Source organism: Homalodisca vitripennis, chromosome 8, assembly GCF_021130785.1.
Source record: "Homalodisca vitripennis isolate AUS2020 chromosome 8, UT_GWSS_2.1, whole genome shotgun sequence".
Lineage (NCBI taxonomy): Eukaryota > Metazoa > Arthropoda > Insecta > Hemiptera > Cicadellidae > Homalodisca > Homalodisca vitripennis.
The window spans coordinates 8,622,987-8,644,902 of record NC_060214.1 but is presented as its reverse complement, the minus strand read 5'-3'; the positions used below and the strand labels follow the sequence as shown (position 1 = coordinate 8,644,902).

At 32.0% G+C, this 21,916-nt stretch overlaps 1 protein-coding gene across 3 annotated transcripts in view; it reads left to right on the top strand.

Moving 5' to 3' along the window:
• The first annotated feature begins 489 nt into the window (after positions 1–489).
• Positions 490–21,916, top strand: part of LOC124367251 (protoheme IX farnesyltransferase, mitochondrial) — a 35,005-nt gene continuing 13,578 nt past the window's right edge. Inside the window, exons 1-4 of one of the 3 annotated variants that reach the window (XM_046823950.1) lie at positions 490–510; positions 14,998–15,112; positions 16,791–16,998; positions 20,957–21,152. In XM_046823950.1, the coding sequence (XP_046679906.1) occupies positions 15,032–15,112; positions 16,791–16,998; positions 20,957–21,152 (485 nt within the window). In that variant the 5' untranslated portion in view covers positions 490–510; positions 14,998–15,031. Of the gene's footprint in view, positions 511–646; positions 959–7,101; positions 7,216–14,997; positions 15,113–16,790; positions 16,999–20,956; positions 21,153–21,916 lie in introns of those variants that run through there. The other 2 variants (XM_046823948.1, XM_046823949.1) reach the window with 2 other exon arrangements.

Here is a 21,916-nt window from a genome sequence, read left to right as displayed (position 1 = left end):
GTTAGCTATAACTTTGCGGTTTTTGGAAATTGGCGACTCTTATACAGGCATCAGTTATTTGTTTAAAGTTTCAAAAAGTGCGATATCTCTCTTTGTACCAGATGTTTGTGAGGCTTTGATATGTTTCATGAGGGATAACATACAGGTGAGTAAATGTTAAATACCTATCGACAATGTGGAGCCGATAGGGAGGAGGGGTAGCGGGGTTAGTTGCAGACTCAAGCCGCCTCTTAATTTGGCACTGCTACTCGTATTGCCGACCGAAGTTGGCAACCACCTTTGATCTTTACCAACTTCAGTCGGAAAACCAAATTTTTGTTTCCAACTCGTAAAATCGGTCTGAACTAAACAGTTGGCAATGCGAGTTGCAGTTGTTTTAAGGCGTTCGACTAAAAATTGCCGATAAAAGTCTGCAATTATTGGTTGCAAACTCCGGTGTAAACGCGGCTTTAAGCTCATTTTTTTCAATCACTCCTCTCAGTGGCAACAAATGTGTTTATCTTCCAAGAGGTATGTGGTTGAAAAATTACTAACTTTATTTATTACTATTATACTCATAAATTGAGAAAGCTACCGATAATGAAATAATGTTGCTCTACAACAAGTAAGAAAAAGGAGAAGTTATTCAAATTCTATTTCCAGCTGATCAGAGGGCAGCGGTCATGTGTGTTATTGATGTAGCTTGGTTAAGGAAAAGGAATAGGTGAAATCATTATACTGTGTGTATGTTGAGCCTTTGTCCCAGAAGATATAAAACTTCCTTAAATTGGATTGGTTTTATCTAAATGTGTATTATATACACTTTTACAAGTAGTCGTGTGATTCCAACAGAATAAGTGAGGTTATGTGAAAAATCAATTCACCCATTTCAGTATAAAAAACAATGTATTTACTATATTATTGTGACACAATATATTGGTAATCATAACGGAACAATTCTCTACAAGCCTACATTCAGGTAAAAGTCATAGGCCTAGTTTATTGTACCAGTGATTATGTTTTAGTAATCCAGCCTAACCCTTAGACTCTGGAATAGGGAGGTAAAGGATTTCTTCACTAGTAGCGCTTAGAGATGGATGGTATGTAACGTATTAGTGTTGTGTTGGTAACATCGTTATTCAGTGGTAACCTATTACCAGGACATTGTGTTACCAGTAACACCACTGTTATTTTCTGTAACAGGTGGGCTGAATGATTTCGCATTCTCAAAACGTCTTTCTGTTACTAGGTTACTGAGAAACAGCTGAGGCTATTATCGTACAAGTAATGAGGCTAGGGGTAGGGTACGATAAGCGGACCCGGTTTTTTATATTGAAGAAAGTAATCATCGATAGGTAATACTCACATCTCAAATCCTAGACTATCAGTCGATATAAAAGTATCTATGGTCCTCAATAACAATCATATGTTTAAAATTTAAATATGAATTTAATATTTACAGTGCTGAAACAAATTATTATAAGCAAAATTAGAAAAACTGAAGACGACCATATTTGCTCCTCTCACAGTTACAGTTGTTTCTTTTTCACAAATTTCATATAATGGATTTTTCGGTACGAGTCCAACATGTTGAAGCCACGTAAAACATGTCTTATCATCTTTCAAAGCAATGTCGTGTAGTTTTCGAAAATTTACTGCCATTTTAATAAATGTTACTTGTATGTAAAATTGAAATATTACCTTACAAACGTGTATTATTTGAAAGTCTTTACAGCTGTTGATACAGATTATTTAAGTTATTTGTTCAAAATAATTAATAAGTATCGATTGATTATATCGGTGGTTGTGATTAAGTAATATCGTTTGCCAATTTCGATATAAAAAACCGGGTCCGCTTATCGTACCCTACCCGAGGCTAGGAACGGACCCATTCTGGTAACGTTTTTCTGGCATTACGTTACTGAGTAACCAATAACATAGTAGAGTAAGCTGGATGGTGCGGGAGGTACAGGAAATAAAATCAGATTTAAATAAATAAATTATATTTATCAAAATAGAAATGTAGACTTGTTTCTGGAAAAAATAAAAACAAACCTAACTTATTCCTCATTCAATTATTCGTTCTCAGTTATTAATTATAAGTAGTTTATTTAAAATTAGTCTACTAATTAAAATATTACATTGTGAGTTAGTTAAGTTATCTTATACTAAACAGTAATTGTATTGTGCAGTGAAAATTTTAAATAACCAGTTTACAATTCTTATATTTTCAACTAGTCTACCAGTCTAAAATTACATTCTAATGATTTAGTTAAATTTTTGTATATTTGTTCTGACTCAGTTAAATTGCAACTTAATAACATCAGTTCAGTAACAGCGTAATGTTAATACCAAGCATTTGTCGGTTGTTAACAGGTTACTGAACGTATACCAACTAACTACGTTATTTTAGTAATAGGTTATTAACAAATAACTGTATTTCCCATCACTCTATTGGTGCTTCCGACAATTGATTTTACATTTCATATAGCCTAGCCTATTCTATTCAATTATAATAACTTCAACGAATACTATAGCAACCTATACAATATTTAAATATAGTTTGAAGAAAACCGATTAAGATGTATTTTATACCTCAGAATCATAACAGTGTAGACTATGTGGAGAAATGTCCCTCTTGTTCTTGTGCTGTTTTTGGCTTGAGCTGGGCTGCAGTTTAATATCAGGCCACCAAAACAATTAAGTACAATATCAAATTAAATAATGATCAATTATCAACAGGGCTATAGTTAACAATTGGTGTTAACAAAAAATGTAAAAAGTTTATTTTATCTTGCTAGACTACTTAAAGAAAATAACAGATTTATATTTTATATGTTTTTTATTAAAGGCTATTTATTTTAAAATCCAAATATAAAAATCACTGTTTCGAACAATAAATTAATCAACATTATATTTGTGGTTGTGTTTTCTAAAGTACTGAAACTACATTTTTATTTTTATGGTTGCAAGAGCAAAGTTTTGTTTTAAAAATACCTGATGTGATGAATGTAAGGAGGACATATATAAATGAGAGTCAACAATGAAAATAAGTTGCTATTTAACATTAAAAATGTATAAAAACGCTCAGAACGAGTATACAATTTTGGTTTGGCTGACGATCTAGACTAATTTCTCCACAGGATAGAAGTTATCTAATAAGGGTCCATATTGTATTATTAGACACTTCATGATATTTTATATTTATCTAAAGAAAATTCTTTAAAAAAATAATTAAGGCTGACTATTTTTCATGTGAATGGAACCATTAGTTAGACGGACTGACAGTAATGCCGCCAGCTACGGCACAAGCTATAGCTACGTGCTTCCCCATTCTGATGGGGACAAACGAAAAACATCTCTTGAGATCGTAAAATACAAAATTCCAAAAGGCTAATGACTAATGCTTGGAACTAAAAATATTACAAGTTCACCTAACTATATTATTCTATGTAGCAGAACTATGGCCACAAATGTCTTCCGTAGAAGTACACAAAGAATCTAAATTCACATAAAGAAGTATAAAAATACAAACAACACAACTTATTTTCTGCCCATTGTGACACAATAATTTAAGTAACATACTTTAAAGTGCACCAACACAAAATTTTACATTCAATAAGAAATAAACAGGTATTTTAGTATTATCTAGAGGTGACTATATTTGGAAGACTTTCATACCAGGGATTTAAAAAACTACTTATAACTGTGAACTGCTATTGTTAACTAAGAACTGTGAGCTGCTACCGATAACTTATAACTGTGAACTGCTATTATTAACTTAGAACTGTGAGCTGCTACTGATAACTGTGAACTGCTATTGTTAACTAAGAACTGTGAGCTGCTACCGATAACTTATAACTGTGAACTGCTATTATTAACTTAGAACTGTGAGCTGCTACTGATAACTGTGAACTGCTATTGTTAACTAAGAACTGTGAGCTGCTACTGATAACTTATAACGGTGAACTGCTTGTTAACTTAGAACTGTGAACTGCTACTGATAGCTTATAACTGTGAACTGCTATTGTTAACTTAGAACTGCGAGCTGCTACTTATAACTTAGAACTGTGAACTGCTATTGTTAACTTAGAACTTTGAACTGCTACTGATAACTTAGAACTTAGAACTGCTATTGTTAAGTAAGAACTGTGAGCTGCTATTGTTAACTTAGAACTGCGAGCTGCTACTTATAACTTAGAACTGTGAACTGCTATTGTTAACTTAGAACTTTGAACTGCTACTGATAACTTAGAATTTTGAATTGCTATTGTTAAGTAAGAACTGTGAGCTGCTACTGATAACTAGATTTTAGCAGATCATTCAGTGCATACTGCTGCTAATCAGACCTTATCCATTTGTTTATTTTATAAATATTGTGATAATTCTCTCATTGAGTGTTGACTCATTGTTGAAGCATATTTGAATTTAGTTTCACTCAAATTTTATTAATTTATTCAGAAATTAATCTGAAAATAAAGAAAAACATTGAGAAATACCCATCTGAGGAGGATTGTTTTAAAAATGTGGGAAGAAATGTTAGAGCTATATAAATGTTCAGAGTGCTTGAACTGGTATCATCTTAGGTGTACAAATCTTTCTCTTGGTGATTTCCGTAATATTGAGCAAACAAAAATAAAATGGGTGTGTGTTAAATGTTTGAACACAAAAACAATTGTCTACAGTGTCGATGAGAACATGGATATGACAACTGATGAGTTTAATGAGGTTTTAAAGGAACAACTAAAAAATATGAATGAAGTAGTAAAAACATTAACTGAAGATTTATTTCTAGCACAACAAAACATAAAAATCTTTAAAATTTCATTTGGAGCATATGTTATTGAAATGTACTGAACAAATTATAAAAATGGAAAATGTAATGACAGAAATGAAGAAATCTCCGGAAGAGGAATGTATAGCAGTTGGGAGAGCTAAACATCATAAGAGCAAACGTTATGTTTAAAACCGTTCCTTCCCTTAGTTCACAACAGAGCAGTTTCAGGATGGTCCATGCAGCTTTAAATTTGTTTGAAGAATTTTTAATTATTTTCTCTTTTTCGCCCTCTTGGCTTTCTTCAAAGCATATCTGTAATGATTCCTCAAATTCTTCAACAGAGTTAGAAGCTTATTATTCTCTTGTTTAATGTACATGTCTTTACACAATAAATATAGTTCTTCATAAGAGCAAGTATGATATGGTATACCAATTCAAAGTTGGCTTACCCTCTTTTTTAACCTCCAGATTAGACTTGCACGACTTTTTTAGAAACGATTTCCCAATTAAACCCCAAAAATGTATTGAAGAATTTTTCAAAACAGATACAGGCTGACTCATTCTGTACCAAAGTTGTAATAAAATCTTCATCAGCCATCGTTTTTCTAAACTTAACTATTCAAGTTTTTGTTATTGGCCTAAACACAATCTGTTTGATTTTTTACCAAACCATTAGTGGACATACACAAACTATCTAAATATATCTACAAGTGAAGAGCATCATAGCCAGATAAATCTGGTCTCAGAATCTTGCACTTATAATTTTCTACGTTTATATTGGTAATTATATTATCTACTCAAGATTCAAATTTTGTGGGTTTGTTACTTGTGCAATACATATTATTTATTGTATGAGTATATTTAAGAAAATATTAACATTACTTTTTAAGTTAAAATGTAAAATTCTGCATTTATGTCCAACCTATAACAATTTTACATTTTAGGCCTATTAAGTATCTTAAAAGCACTTCTAGGGTTTACAGAAAAATACCAGTGATTTTCTTTGTTGATCTATTTAGGGTAATATTAGGCCTACTCCCCAGGATTCACTACTGGACTTATGCAATATTTAGTTACACATTTTGTACCTACAACTCAATGTGGTTTTAAGAGAGAGATTTAAATCTTTAGCAGGAATGGTTGTACAAGTTTTGTATCACAAATTTAATATTAATAATTTAAAAAGTTAAAAAAAACAATACTTTTTAAATCAGAAAGACTTTTGACATAGTCTAGGTAGCAGTTTTATTACAGTAGAGTATATTGATGGCTTTGAATGATTACTTAGCACAATATCTGGTGGTGTGCCACAGTGATCCGTTTTGGCACCAATGTTATTTTAAATTTAATATTAGATAATTAATACTATCCCTACCTCAGGTGGATAACTGACCTTACACATATAATAGTCCTCGTATTTAATTAGTTTAATTAAATTATTTTAGCATTAGTTTAATTTCTATTTCAAGTTATTCACCTTAAGAACAGACCACACTGCAGTCCCCGTATTTAGTGTTACTGTTTTTTGTTCTATGCAGCGTAACGATGGGAAATGTTCTTTACCTTCACAAACTCTCCATTGTCATCAACAAACTTTTCTGAACTTTACTAATCATTTCTATAGCAGCAGCATTTTTAGAGTCTGTTGCTAATCTGGACATGCAGGCTGCTTTGACCCTGCCCACTTTGACTGGTAAGACTGGTCCCTTTGACTGGTAAGACTGGCCTGCTTTGACTGGTAAGACTAACCTGCTTTGACCGGTAAGACTGGCCCGCTTTGACCGATAAGACTGGCCTGCTTTGACCGATAAGACTGGCCTGCTTTGACCGGTAAGACTGGCCCCTTTGACTGGTAAGACTGGCCCGCTTTGACTGGTAAGACTGGCCTGCTTTGACCGGTAAGACTGGCCCGCTTTGACCGATAAGACTGGCCCACTTTGACCGGTAAGACTGGCCCACTTTGACTGGTAAGACTGCAACAGACCTGCCTTCCCTTCTTCCAAGGAGACATGACTGAGATTGAGATAGAGAATCCCTCCTCATGGAATCTAAACATGAGGCAGCCCCTACTGATCCTGAATATCCTGTCACTCCTTTCCTTTCTTGTCCTAAGTGAACAACAACAAAAGGGTAAATTTTCCATTGTAATTCATTGTATTTTTCAATAAACTTATTGACATACATTTCGAATTAAGCATGAAAGATAAATAAATAATAATCAAAAATACTATGTAAAAACACTAACAAGCAAAACATACAAAGTTTGGGGTCAAAGATCCAAATAGGTCAACAAAAACAAAAAGTGATATGTAAAAGGTTTATAAAAAGAGCAGTTATCAATGTGTTCACCCTTATCATTATTTCTGACCATTTCTCCTTTGTCTTTCTGGTTCATTTTGAATTAGTTTGATTTCACCCGCACATTGAGTACCTTCTTTTGACAATTGCAATATTTACACGTAAGATTGCCAGCTATTTATTGCAAATATTTTTACTATAACATTATGGTTATTTTGCTATTTAGCAATTTGCGTATGTTCAATCATCACTGTTATCACAGCCACTCTATACTAGATAATTATGATTTTTCTTCTCTTTAATCATATCTTTCCACAATTTATTGGTAACAATTTGTGAACTGTAGTTATTAATTAATTGATAATACCAAACAATAATAGAGCAACCAAATAAATACTGATAAGTAGTAATAGCTTCAATAACAAATAATAGTGATAAGCAGAAACTTTGACAAAACACTTCTTACTCAATAGTAGTTTTAGCATTAGATTTTGCAATAAGATAATTGTAGAACTAGTGACCTAAACTTTTGCTTTCCTCTTGAAATTGATATCATGCTATCTGTTTGTTACTGCAATTGGAAATTTGCTCTTCGGAATTTATTGTTTCAAGCTAGTTTTTAAAATCGTTTAAATTAAACTGGCTGAATAACAAGAGCACCTGAGTGAATATAACAAGTAGATGGTGTCTATACAGTTGGTGTGTTCCCAAAACTACTAGTTTTTATGTCAAACTACAATTTTTTTGTTGATAAATAGTATTTACAGAAAGTCTAATCAGCTGCATTATTATTTACCTTTTTGCTATGCTTAATATTTATTTTACTGTAACGAATATTGTTCTGTATTTATATCAACCTAATCAGAAAGCAAAGCAATTTTTTGTAGACTCTTGGAGCAATTGGAAAATTCTTTAAATATTACTAAATGTTAATAAACACACTACTTTTTTCCAATGCAATTTTTGTTTATTTAAGGACTTTTTAGCACTCAGAACTTGTGTTAATGGAGAATGTAGACAGTAGATTTATTTCTTAATTAATACATATTATGTACATAGAGAATTGTCCAAGTTAAAATTAAAAGATTACATAAAAATCGTCAAAAGACTATCATTGGATAATATCACTTGTGAGATGTATTTGTGCCTTAGCATCCATAAAAAGTTAGAATGCTAAACTAATCCTTAGCATTTATAAAAATGGTCTTTTTCATTATTTGTTAGTAAACAGTTAACATAGTTATGTTCTTGATTATTAATATAGACAAAAATTTGACATGGGGAGCACACATTGACTACTTAAATAAAAGACTGTCACAGTTATTTATCTCTTGAGTTGACAGAACAATATAATACCAGTTAATTATATCAGAGCTGCATATTTTGCCTTCTTCCAATCTGTTTTTTTTATATGGGACTAGTACTGTACAATAATTGGTCTAGGATTGAAGAAATATTATTGCTGCAGAAGAAGGCTATTAGAGCTCTCAAAAAATGTGAGCCTAGAGAGCATTGTAAACCACACTTCAAAAACTTCCGATTCCAAACTGTATATATATATATATATATATATATATATATATATATACAGTTTGGAATCGGAAGTATATATATATATATATATATATATATATATATATATATATAGTCTCTTAGAGCAGTTTCAAAAGAAAACTACAATTTTTTTGTACAATATTTCGTTGTAATTAACAACTTTTTCAAGTACACTTTTAAAACATACACAGAATAAAATAAACAAACAAAAGAAGAAACACCTGATAATAAACATTCTAAATGTAAATACAATTTTGACATGTAAACAAGTTTTGATTAGTTGTTAATTTAACAATAATAACATAATATAATATAATTTTGAATTTAGGTAAATTTGTATATCACAATCTAATTATTCAAGTGGAAAACAATAATTTAGCGAATGTTAAGTCCATATGGTTGTTTCGATTTTAATATAAGTTGGTGTGCCAATTCATTATTCCTTAAATTTAAATCATTTCGAGAGCTGTTTTCACAAGGAGTAATTTTGCTTATAGCTTTGAGTTTGTAACAATCCTCAAAGCTTTTGTTATGGTGAATAGCGTGTAAGGCTACTGGTTTTTTGTCGTCTTTGTGATTGATAGAAAAATGGTGACCGGTCATTCTTACCCGCAAAGAATTTGAGGTTTGCCCAATGTAGAACTTGGGACAAAACCTACAGGTTAGCTGGTAAATTAAATTGTTGGAGGTACAGTCCAATTTACCAGCTATTGGATAAGTTTTTTTAGTGACGCTACTTTGGAATTGATCGGTCTTATCCATAATTTTGCAAATACCACAACGTGGTTTATTACATGGTTCACAGCCAAAAGATAAATTTTCATAATTTTTTCCAACATGAATTTTGGGCCTAACAAGCATATTCTTCAAATTGTTAGGTCTCTTAAATACTATTCTAGGTGGCCTGGACAATAATTTCTCAGTTAAGGGCGAGTTTTTTTAAAATTCATAGCCAATTTTCATAACTCTATTGAATTTGTGCAAACCAGGATAAAGTTTTGTTATAAATTTAGGATCATTTTGGAAGTGATTTGGAATATTTGTAACTTTTTTTGGTTGTCTGAGCTGCCGGTTTAAAAGTTTTTTAGGGTATCTCCTGTTAGAAAGAGCTTTAGTAAGTTTGCTTTTGTAAATTTTGAAATCTGAAGCGTTTGTACATAAGGATTTGGCTCTAATGGAAAGACTTTTTGGAATGGACTTTTTTACATGATTTGGATGGCAGCTACTGTAATGTAAATAATTCATTTTATTAGTACCCTTAACATGTATTTTGGTTTAACTAAACCATACAATGTGTTTATTAAATTACATTATTATAAAAAATTGGCACTTATTACACTGTTAAAGTTCACAAGCAAAATTAACAGCATACAGTTTGTTTTTTCTCTTCACATTTCAAATTATGAACACTGATAAAACCTGTCTCTTAACTCTTAAAATTAAGCTCATGTTCGTAACTAAAAAATTTGCACTGGTTATATAGTGTGATTAGATTGCATGATTTCAGTTTTTTAAACTTCCAATATTTATTTTCATTAAAAATATAATTTGGTAGACTATTAAATAGGCAAGGAACAATATATTTGGCCAATATTATAACAAAAGTATTTGTTACTCTATAAACTTTGAATTTTTCAATATTTCTCAAAGCTATAGAAGTGTTCTTACTATTTGAAACTTTATATTTATCATCTGCAAAATAATATACAAGAATGCTATACTTGTAGTAACTCTTTGGTGTCAAGCTATTGGCTTGTATATAAAACTGTTTTTCTGTCATATCGTTAGCTCTGTCATTCAACATCATATTCATTTCTTTTGAAGGTTTTGTATCTTATTGAGGTGGTTGTTTGTAGCTGTTCCATATGCAATTATTCCATATCTAACAATTGACTCCACTAACGCCTTGTATACTGAAATCTTGGTTTCAATACTCAATATATTTTTTAATCTATAAAATACAGCAATACACGAACAAATCTTTTTCTGGACTTTTTCAATGTGGTATTTCCATGTTAGACTTTTATCTATTGTTATCCCAAGATAATCATAGTCACATACTAATTTTATTCTGTCACAATCACATGAAGTAAGGCATAAACGTGTGTGTAGTTCCTCACACATGCATGTGTGGTACTTTAAAACAGGCTCAACGCCTACTTTTTTATTTCTTTAGTGAATATTTATCATAACAGTCATTTTTGGGTTTATTACCAGTTCCATATTATGCAACCATTTATTTATTTCACTCAAATCGTTTTGAAGCATTGCTTGGGCAGTTATCAGATTCATATGAGATGCTACCAGAAGGATGTCATCTGCATATTAGTTACATTAAAAATATTATTTATATAGATATTAAACAGTAATGGACAAAGTTTACTACCTTGTGGTACACCACAGTTGCTTAGCTTATATTCACTATAAGTGTTTCCTATTTTCACTCTGTAATCTCTGTTTTGTAAGTATAATTTGAACCATTTTAAGTTCATCCTCACAACACCAATGTTCTCCAGGACTACTAACATCTTATTATGATTTATGGTATCAAATACCTTTGGTAGATCCAAAAATAAAGCCAATACCTAACACCCTTTTTCTAATTGTTCATTTACATAAGTTATTAAGTACTTCAAAAGAAGTTCAGTTCCCTTATCCTTTTGAAATGCATATTGATTCTCATTAATAATTTGACATTGATTCAAGAATCCATTTAACTTGTTCACAACAAATTGTTTATACATCTTTTCTATAGTGTGAAGCAATGGCACTGGCCTATAATTCTCGTAAATTTCTCTAGAGCCCTTTTTATATATAGGTCTCACTATTGAAGTCTTAAGATACTCAGGGAATATTCCTTTACTCAAAGATAAATTTATTGCTCTAGCCCATGCAGGTCCAAGTGAATGTGAGTGTATTTTTAAATCCTTTTGTTTTTTTAATCTATACCTGGAGGCTTATTTTCATTCACTGATTTAATAAGATTTATGATTTCTCTAGCTGTAGCCTTAGGGATATAAAGGTTTTCTCTTATTAGTTTTTAATTGTATTACATTTGTGAATAGCCTTCGTAACTCCCACTTCAAAATGAGTAGCAAATCCATTTGTAATATTACTAATTGTTTGTTTCACCGAATTAACGATCAGCACATCGGTATTTTTGTCTTTCGTTTTCTTCCTAATAAATTATTTATGCCTTCCCACATTTTCCTTATATCATTCCTTACATTTGAGAATTAAGTTTTGTAGTATACATTTTTTCTGTTTCAAATTTCATGTGTAACTCTATTTCTAAAAACTGTAAAAGTAGTTCTATGCCTAGCATTTGGCGGATCTGATTTCCATGTTTTAAACAATCTGTCACTTTCTTTGGTCAAATCCCTTAGATCATCATCCGTCATCCACTCTTTCAGGCGTTCTCTGTGTATTATGTTTTTGTACTTTTTTATTATTATACTTGTTAAGTTTACAATTCTCATATGTTTTTCGAAATTCTAAAAAATCAAAAAACTACATTTAAATGCTCTATTGGTTTTTTCTACAGGCATATGATCCAAATTAATATACTGTAGTTCTGTTTTTAACTTAGACTCGTCATATGTTATTTTACCTTCATTTAAATCTATGCATTGGACATCTGATTTCATTTTAAGGAACAGCTTAACAAATAGGATAGAGATCTGAAATTTTAGTTGTCAGCACACAACCATGTATATATATATATATATATATATATATATATATATTTATTTATTTAGTTATCTATATATACAAAAATCCAAATTTACTTAAATTTAAACATGAAATTCATAGCCATAACACAAAAAATGCTAAAATTGGACAATGTCGGTTAAGTAAAACTCTTAACTGTTTGTATCTGTGATGTTGTGGTGTCTGAATGTTTATAATTTTGTTAAAAGACAAATTAGCTCATATCCATTTGACAGATTTAAAAATATTTTCTATTCCTGGCTGTTGGAGAATCCATTTTATGACAAATGAATTTTTCAAAATTAAAAATATGGATTTTGAATTATTATTGCACTTTTATTGTTACAATCACTGTTGTGCTGTATAAGCTTAAATATTGTTAGTTTTAAGATTTTGACATGGCTGTAATAATGAGTTGTATTTATTACTTTGTCAATGATGTTGTGCATTTATGTGGCAAATAAACATGATGAAATGAAATAAAGTTTCACAATTTACAAATTAGCAACTGACAAGTCAATTAATTGGTTTCGTAACATATAAAAAGTACCATATGATAATTCAGAGTTAGCCTTTGCTTTCTTTGATTCGGTCTCTTTGATATAACCGACTCAAAGAAAACCGACTCAAAGAAAACCCGACGCAAGGTCATTGGTCATCTAGCAGATATCCTTTGAAAATTGTTACGGCAATGGCGTTGCACAAAAACTTAATTTATTTATTAATCATCTGTTACTTGTCATTCTGTATGAATTCCCTGCAATATATTAGGGACATGGATATCGGACATTTACTATCATTATATGTTAAAAAAAAAGAAAAACTATATTTTGAGAATTAGAATCTACCCTCTTCATCAGGCGTTTAATCATGGTCGACAAATTAAAAAATCTAGAAACGTGGTGATAAACTCGCCAGAGTTCTGTACAACAACTGAAAGAGTTGTTAAACTCAATCTTTTTTTTAACTCAATCTTACATGGCTGAGGTTTAAAGTAACTAAAGCAAACACCAACATGTCTTTGCATAGAACAAGTGTACTGAATAACATGTATGTATCCCACCAGTGACCGTGAAAGACAGGATGAAGAAAAAATGTTTAATACAAATTAGGGACATCATAGGCATCTCTTTCACAAAAAGGAAAACTAATGGCACAGTTTGGTAGATAAATAATGGCTAATAGAAGGTATTCCTGTCTCCGGATTCCACATTTGAACCATTGGACATTTTAAGTTTAAAGGACGCGTTGGAGACTCGCTATTGGAGAGTGAAACAGTTTCTATACATGAGCGCTAATTATATATTTAGAATTTCTATGTAAAATACCGTAATATGTGGTCGAACATATTCTGAGATTCAATTAGTGAAATTGAACCATTAAGACCATTGGACAAAGAATTGAAAGGGTTTTTTTAAAGAGTATCTTAAATCTAATATCTTACAGCTCTATAACAATTTTAAACCGTAAATATATGTATAATTTACTTTAAAAAATTTTGAGTTTTCAAACTAAGTTCATCATAACACTTCAACACAGTCATACACAATAGTTATAGTGTGATAGAAGTACAACATATAATTTTTCATATTTATAAAATATATGATTTTTTTGCCTTTTTGGTTTTTGCTCATATGAGGAAAAGAAGCTGAAAATCCTCTCATTGAATTTAGTCCAAAAAGGACCTTTATGCTTGCTTCCAGAGAGACTGGATATTCAGAATGATTAGGGTTGGGGGTTCAACTTGAAGATATAAACCAGCCAGACAAGAACCTTTCATCTGGGGTAAAATACAAGATTAGGATTCCCTACAAAAATTCCCTGTCTAATTCATGGGACCATTCCAGCTCCCTGTGCTCTTTAGTAGCCTGGGCTTTTGTTCATAGTAAATATGTATAAAAACTTGAAATTAAATAAATGTAGTATATGTCATTGCTCTTTGCATCCTTATTCACTCTAGGAATAACTTTTGTTCATTGTTGGATAATAATCCTATTTTCTTTGTCTTCAACCAAGGAATAGTAACCAAGCCAGTAAATTGTGTATCTCATCACTGCAACATGGGTGTTCACTCTCTTTCCTCAGTTCTATAAAAAACTGCAGTGTCAATAAGGCTGTAAGAGTTTTTTCATTGTAAAAGTTTTTTTTTTTTTCAAAAAAGATGTAGCATGGGATAGAGTAATGCAGTTCTTTGTTCTAAGAATGTAAAAATTGGATGAAGGAATCAAAAAGGTTCTTTAATTTTTCTTCTTAAATGTAAATGTAGTTTCAAAAATGTAAAAATCTTGGAATTTTGAATGGAAGAAATATCTTCCTGCAAGATTAAGAGCTGGCTTTACTGGTGACTATCCTGTCTGCAGCGCCATAACAACAATTTTAAACCTCTTGCACTTTATGGCCTTATTTATAGTCATAATGTGACTATTGACAAAAATGTGACAATTATGTGAGATGTCTCACTAAAGATATAATTAATATGCAGACTTTTTAGTTATATTCAGAATTTCAAATATCAACTAAAAAATTATATAGGCTGTGTAATTTAAGAGCCTGCAAATGCTTTTTTTCATTACCACTACTTGGTTTTTTTTTCAAAGTTAATAATTATTTTAGGTGTACACTAACGTTAAAGTAAAGAAATTTCTGTGACTGAGTGAACTATTTTATTTTTGTTGCAGTATGACTCAGGCGGAAACTTGATCAGTGAAAAACATGTTCTATATAGTGAAATCATGCCAGCGAATCAAACAGAGCAGCCATAACCTCAAATCCTGCGTCCATTTTATAGTCAGGGTAAGTATAGGCAATAGACAAATTCTTTACTAACATAACATCGAGAAATGCAATGGCGTCAATGTTATATAGGTTTTTTTCCTTTAGTGGATGTGTTCTTCATTCTTCCTCCAGTCCAGGAACTCATCAATGGAGTAAAATGGTCAGTCGATGAGCGGTCGGTAGCGGTATATATTACGTACTATTGTTGTCCAGTTAAACACGGTGTGAATTCTAATGTTACTAAAATTAGTTAAACCTTTGCACGTTGTAGAACTTTTTTTGTCTCCCCTACTTGGTTTCTTTTCAAAGTTAATTATTATTTTAGGTGTAAACTTATAAGGTTTTTTGTAAATGACGACAAGAGTCTTAAGACCTTGAATTTAGTCCTAAAAGGACCTTTGTGGCCCACTTACTTATTAGAAAATTTGTCAAATCACTTTTGTTTATTTTGTGTTCATAAGTTTATTTATACATCGCACACTAAACTGAGATGGATATTGTATCTGGAGAAGACGTTTAGTGAGCCAGCAGTAGTATGGTGTAAGTCAAAAATGCTCGACTCCATCCAGCTGTGGAATACGGATCAGTTAATAGTATCTCTTAGCCAACAGTGATCCTGACGGAACTTGCCTCTGCGTTCGTTACAGGACTTTTTTGGACTACCAAGATTCTCAACGGGATTCAATAAACTAATTTGGATGTATGTTTTTGGCTTTTGGTGAAAAGTTTACTGTACTGATATATCCGTCTAATGTATGAAATTTTAAATCCAACCTCAATTATTGTGTAGAGCATGAGAGAGAGAGGAGGAGGGGAAAGCAGAAACAACAGCTTTTTGCAATGTTTATATTTCCAATTTTAGAGATTTTTATCTCTAACACATTGATTAACAGCATTTTGTTCATTACTATAACTAATAAGAGAGTCTCAAATACAAGTGAAGTTTATGAAACGGAACTAACTGTAATCTTAGATTTTTTGTATCAAACTCCGGTAATTGTACCTAGATTAGTGCACTGATATCTGAGTGAAAGCATATACTACATCACTTTTCCCCACTATGACCATAACATAAGTCATTTCTGTGTTCAACTTATTTTATTATTTCGGCAAGTCAAAGTCAGCATATAAGTAGGTAAAATACATACTTACATACTATAAATAGAAAAAGTTACAGTTAACTTTTAAGAGCGTTCACATGATCTAAGCTTCAATTTAGGTGTTACTTTAAAGGATGTTTTTCTATTTTCTCCAGAAGTTTGGGGTGGCTCTGAGGGTACTTCCTAAGCCCACATTGATAGCCAGGGGAATTTCCGATCAGTCAGGTTATGTTAGAAGATCTGGCGCGTAGTCTGAAGTCAGGAAAGTACCGATCAAAAATGTCCATGTTCAGAAGTGTAGGCTTCTACGTCACTCCACATTTCTGAAAAAAAAAAATAACATCCTTCGAGAGAGTACCAAAATTCAAGCTCAGATCACATGAGTGCTTGTGAAAGTTAGCTTTAACTTCGGTAGTACCAGTTACTTACTTGTTATGATAACTTAAAACCTACTGCTATTGTGTAGTATTGATGTAGTAGATAGGGACAGAGAGACCTCCGTATAATACCAAAGTACTGAACAAGTTTAGGATAGCTGGATTTCCAGAGTAGAGGGATTTGGAAGCTGCATTTGACCGTATACAACACTTGTGCAGAGTTCGACAAAAGCAGCGGCCGTGACGAAAGCCAGCCATGAGCAGACGACTGTGCGACACGTGGCTGCAGTGCTGCAGACACCACCCGCAGCCACAGCTGCCGCTCCTGCTCCCACCAAGACTCCTGAAGTCCAGTGGACTCCGGTGGCGCTCGATTGGCGAAAGCTGCCCCAACATTACCTGAAACTCTCCAAGTCCCGCCTTACTTGTGAGTGTGTTCGTCTCTATGTTTTATCTGTTCAGTTTCATGTTTTAATGTGATATTTAATTTGGTGAAAATGTATCATTCAACCTCCGAAGAAGTACTACTAGATTTTTTATTTACTAATTTTATTTCAAGGTTTCTACACTAAGGAGAACTCTGGAATTCTCAGGGAATTTTGCAAACTCCGGGAAAAGGGAACTAAGGGAAAATCAGGGAATTTTAAAAATATGTGAACATTGTGTGAAATTTTACTGTTATGGCTTAAAATACTACTAATAAAGTTATTTCTTTTCATCAACTCATTCTTTGAAATGGATATTTCTGGAATTCCCGAGAGTTTCATCTAAAACACCTGAAAATCTGAGGAAATTTAATTTCAGCCATATATTAAAATATTTAGTATTAAGGGGGTACGTTCCAAATAAGTGATCACTTCTACATAAGAGAGCTTAATAGTTTTTGCACTTTTTTCTCACACTTTCCACATACAACTGTGATTTTTCATTCTTTATTTTCCTTTGTTTATCTTAAATATTACTTTTAAAAAAGCACTACTTAGATAGATTTCAGTATATGTGTTAGAAGTACCACACCCAACAAATATTATCATGTAGTTCAGTAAATGTCAGCTAAGAGATTGACAGCTAACCCTTTTAACCCTGATGTCCCTATTAGTCAAGTCCAACCCATTGCCTGTCAACCGTGGTGTACCTCAGGGATCGGTCCTTGGCCCCGTCCTCTTTGTGCTCTTTGTTAACGATTTCCCCGAACATGTTCAAGACCAACACACCACCTGTGTTATGTATGCAGATGACACAACACTCCTGGTCAAAAATGACACCGCCAGGGGAATCCACGCAACAGCTACAAACGCACTTAATAAAGCACTCAATTATTGTAACAGTAACGACCTAGCAATAAACCCCTCCAAAACAATTCAAGTAAATTTCAGCAGAAAAAAAGACCCTATCCCTAACATACTTGATATATCAACAAAAAATTCTGTTACATTTTTGGGAGTTGTTCTGGATAACAAACTTACGTGGACAGAACATGTGGATAATCTATGCAAGAGAATCAGTACTGGAATCTATGCCTTGAGGCGAATCAAATGGGTTAGTGATCTGGAAGCTGCCAAAACAACGTACCACGCTCTTGTAGAATCGCATTTAAGGTATGGAATTGCGGTGTGGGGTGGATCCTCAGCCAATAACAATAACAGACTTCTTCTTCTACAGAAAAAAGCTATACCAATTCTTGCTGAGCTCGGACCTCAAGAAAGCTGCAGACAAGCTTTTAAAACTCTAGGAATCTTAACAGTCACATCATTATACATTTTACACATTATCTTATACGTTGACAAGCTAAATCTACAGACCAATGAAGACTACCACAAATATAACACAAGAAACTCCAAAAACTATGTCCTGCCAATACATCGCACAACCCTGTATGGAAAAAGTCCAAGCTACAATGGCCGTAAACTGTGGAACATTCTTCCAACACCAATAAAGCAACTCAAAGGAGCAGCTCTCAAAAAGCGACTCCATGACTTTCTTGTGAGCAGGCCAACCTACACGCTGGAAGAATTCATAACTGCAAGAGAAGATGACCTGAGGCGCAGCCATGTTCATTGACACTGACAACATAATATTTGTTGTACTTGTATTTCATGACCCTATTTCTGTTCTTAATGAACACGTAATAAAAAAAAAAATAAAATTAAATTAAAAAAAAAAAAAAATTATACAGGGTGATATATATATATAAAACATATATAATAATGTTTCTGCAAACTAAATTTAATCAGAAGTCAAACAAAAGCCTGATAACTTTGTGAGGGAAACAAGATTTTTCCGGACATTTGCCATCATTCAGTGATACAAAAACAATCACACAAACAATTGATGGCAAATGTCCAGAAAAATCCTGTTTCCTTCACAATCCTTCCATCATCAAAAATAAACTTCAAAGAATTGATAACTTTGTTGATAATTTGTGAGTTGTTAACAAAACACTTTCATTTTGTCTTAAACATGGCCTTTTATATTTGGTACATCACGTGATGAAAAAGCCCAGGTTAAAAGGGTTAAAAGATAAGATGATTAGTTTTTCTCAACACATGGGAAGTGCATAGGTCAGGTCTCCAAGATAACTTTCACCCTGTGTGGTGTGAGACAGTTACGGATAAAGCTCATTCAAATTCAGTCCAAAACAAGGAAGGTAAACTGAAATGTTCATCACTATTGGGAGTGGTCACTTTGCAGAATTAATCATCACAACTTCCTCCACATGGTTTAAACTTTTAGTTCAGATCATTCATAACTTATGGTAAGTATTCAAATCATTCTCCATGTGCAAGCGGTCACATGCCTAATGCTTTTCTCTTGTGAATAGAGTCAAGCAATGAAAAACATGTCTGTACCCAGTGGCGTAACTAAGAATGGGGGGATAAGGTGCATAGAACCCCCCCGAAAATCATTTTAAACATTTTAAAATATAAATACAACAGCAATCCATCTTTTTTTAAGTACAGCAGTTAAATGTTGCACTTTGATTATGCTTATCTAATTTTTAAAATTAAATTAAATCATATTTATACCACACTCCTCGTGTTGGTGAGCCCTTCAATTAGATTCGTCCCCCCCCCCCAAAGCCCATTCATAGTCACGTCACTGACTTTGCCAATATGGCTGTCAGTACAGCTGACAAATGCAGTTTTCCAAGATGTTTAATCTTATATAATTGGAACTGGCAAAATTCCAGAAGTACTTAGAGACGGAACTCTTACATACTATAATTTGTTTGACCTTCTTACTTCTCCTCTGTATGTTTCTATTTATGTAATTAGCACTGTATAGACAATACATTAATTGAAGCAAGGGTAGGACAATACTAGAACCATCACCTCACCTAATGTAGACATAAACATTAATTTGTTCTAACATTAGAAATATCGTTTTCTTCCTCCAAGTCAAAGAAAAAGTTTATGGACGGTATTTATCTGTAGCGGTATATGTGTTTTGCACGCAATATTGGATATCTATATGAACAGACTAATTTCGGCCTGTCATTTTGCATAATTATTAAATACCGTACTCAGATATTTTTTATTTAAACACAATCATTTTTCTCAACTCTCTATAGCGGCTTGAAAACCAAACAACTATTATTTAATTTTTTATTTAATTTTGTTTTTATAATAAACAAATTATTAGATATATTATTTAAACATATCAAAATTATTTTAATTTTTTTGCAGGTGATTAAATTTAAAAAATTTGCTGAAACTGCATATCTGTCTAAGAAGTGTTATCTGTACTGAAAAGTATTAAGGAATTGACATAAAAGTTTTGTGCAAATGAGATAAAATTTTGATAGGTACTATAAGGAATGTGTGATTTCTGTTATGTTCACCACCGTAAAAATATAAAATAAATTATGGATTAATTATCATTGCATTAGTGATAATACAAATAATAATTAAATAATCAAATTATTATTGAATTAATTACATTTTTACTATAATTATTTTTATTATTCATAAAGTATCTCCTACTTGCCTCAGCTCTGGTGGCGCTAACATCAATGGCAGTGATAATACAAATAATAATTAATTAATGAAATAATCATTTAATTAATTACAATTTTTATTATAATTAATTTTATTACTTATAAAGTATCTCCTACTTGCCTCAGCTCTGGTGGTGCTAACATCAATGGCAGTGATTATACAAATAATAATGAACTAATTAAATGATTATTTAATTAATTACAATTTTTATTATAATTAATTTTATTACTTATAAAGTATCTCCTACTTGCCTCAGCTCTGGTGGTGCTAACATCAATGGCAGTGATAATACAAATAATAATTAACTAATTAAATGATTATTTAATTAATTACAATTTTTATTATAATTAATTTTATTACTTATAAAGTATCTCCTACTTGTCTCAGCTCTGGTGGTGCTAACATCAATGGCCGGCTATGCGATGGCACCAGCACCTTTTGAGTTGACAGCGTTCGCTCTGTGCTCAGTCGGTACTGGACTGCTCTCCTGCGCAGCCAACGCCATCAACCAGTACCACGAGGTTCCGTTTGATGCTCAAATGGCTCGGACACGCAACAGGATACTGGTGCGGGGCCTACTCTCGTAAGTCAATTGACAATTCTTGTTGTTTGTTCAAGAACAGGCAAAAGTTTTTCAACACATTCTATTATTGTTACAGTTATATTATTAGTTGACTATCGAAACAAATGTATAATCATGAATTATGGTAAATTATCTGTATACTCGCAAACGTGAGAAAACCATATAAGCAATTTTGTATCTAAATAATACAATTAACATAAAAATGTAATTTTCATTTAATTGGAATTTTTTATTTTTAAACATTTTGGACTCATATAGTACAATTTAACTGTCTTATTATTTTATTGTAAATTTTAAACCATGTTAGAGTGATTCTGAATAGCACATTTTTTATTCTAATTTGAATATGAAAATTATCTGTTGCAATAATAAATAAAATTATGTTAGTCTTTAAAAATTTTAAATATTACTTTACATTTTTCTAAATTTTGCTTGGCCATCAAGGAAGAACTTTGATATTGCATATTAAAATTACGCTGAGTTTTTGTAATTATGGAAATAAAAAAAAATTGTATCTGTACCTTTTTTTTCTCGGTTTCACTTAAGAGTGCTCGTAGTTAGCTGCCAGTTTGTGTCTGAGCTTCTCTTTTTATATTAAATTACATTTTTAAATCGTAATTTATAAATAAGAAATTGTCTCGAATCCATTAAACATTTACTTCAGAAACTAATAAATTGTTAAAAATACGATTATCTGTTGATTCTAAATGTTTATAGTTAGTATTCTGTATAGACTTTATTATGGGATAATCATACTTTTACGA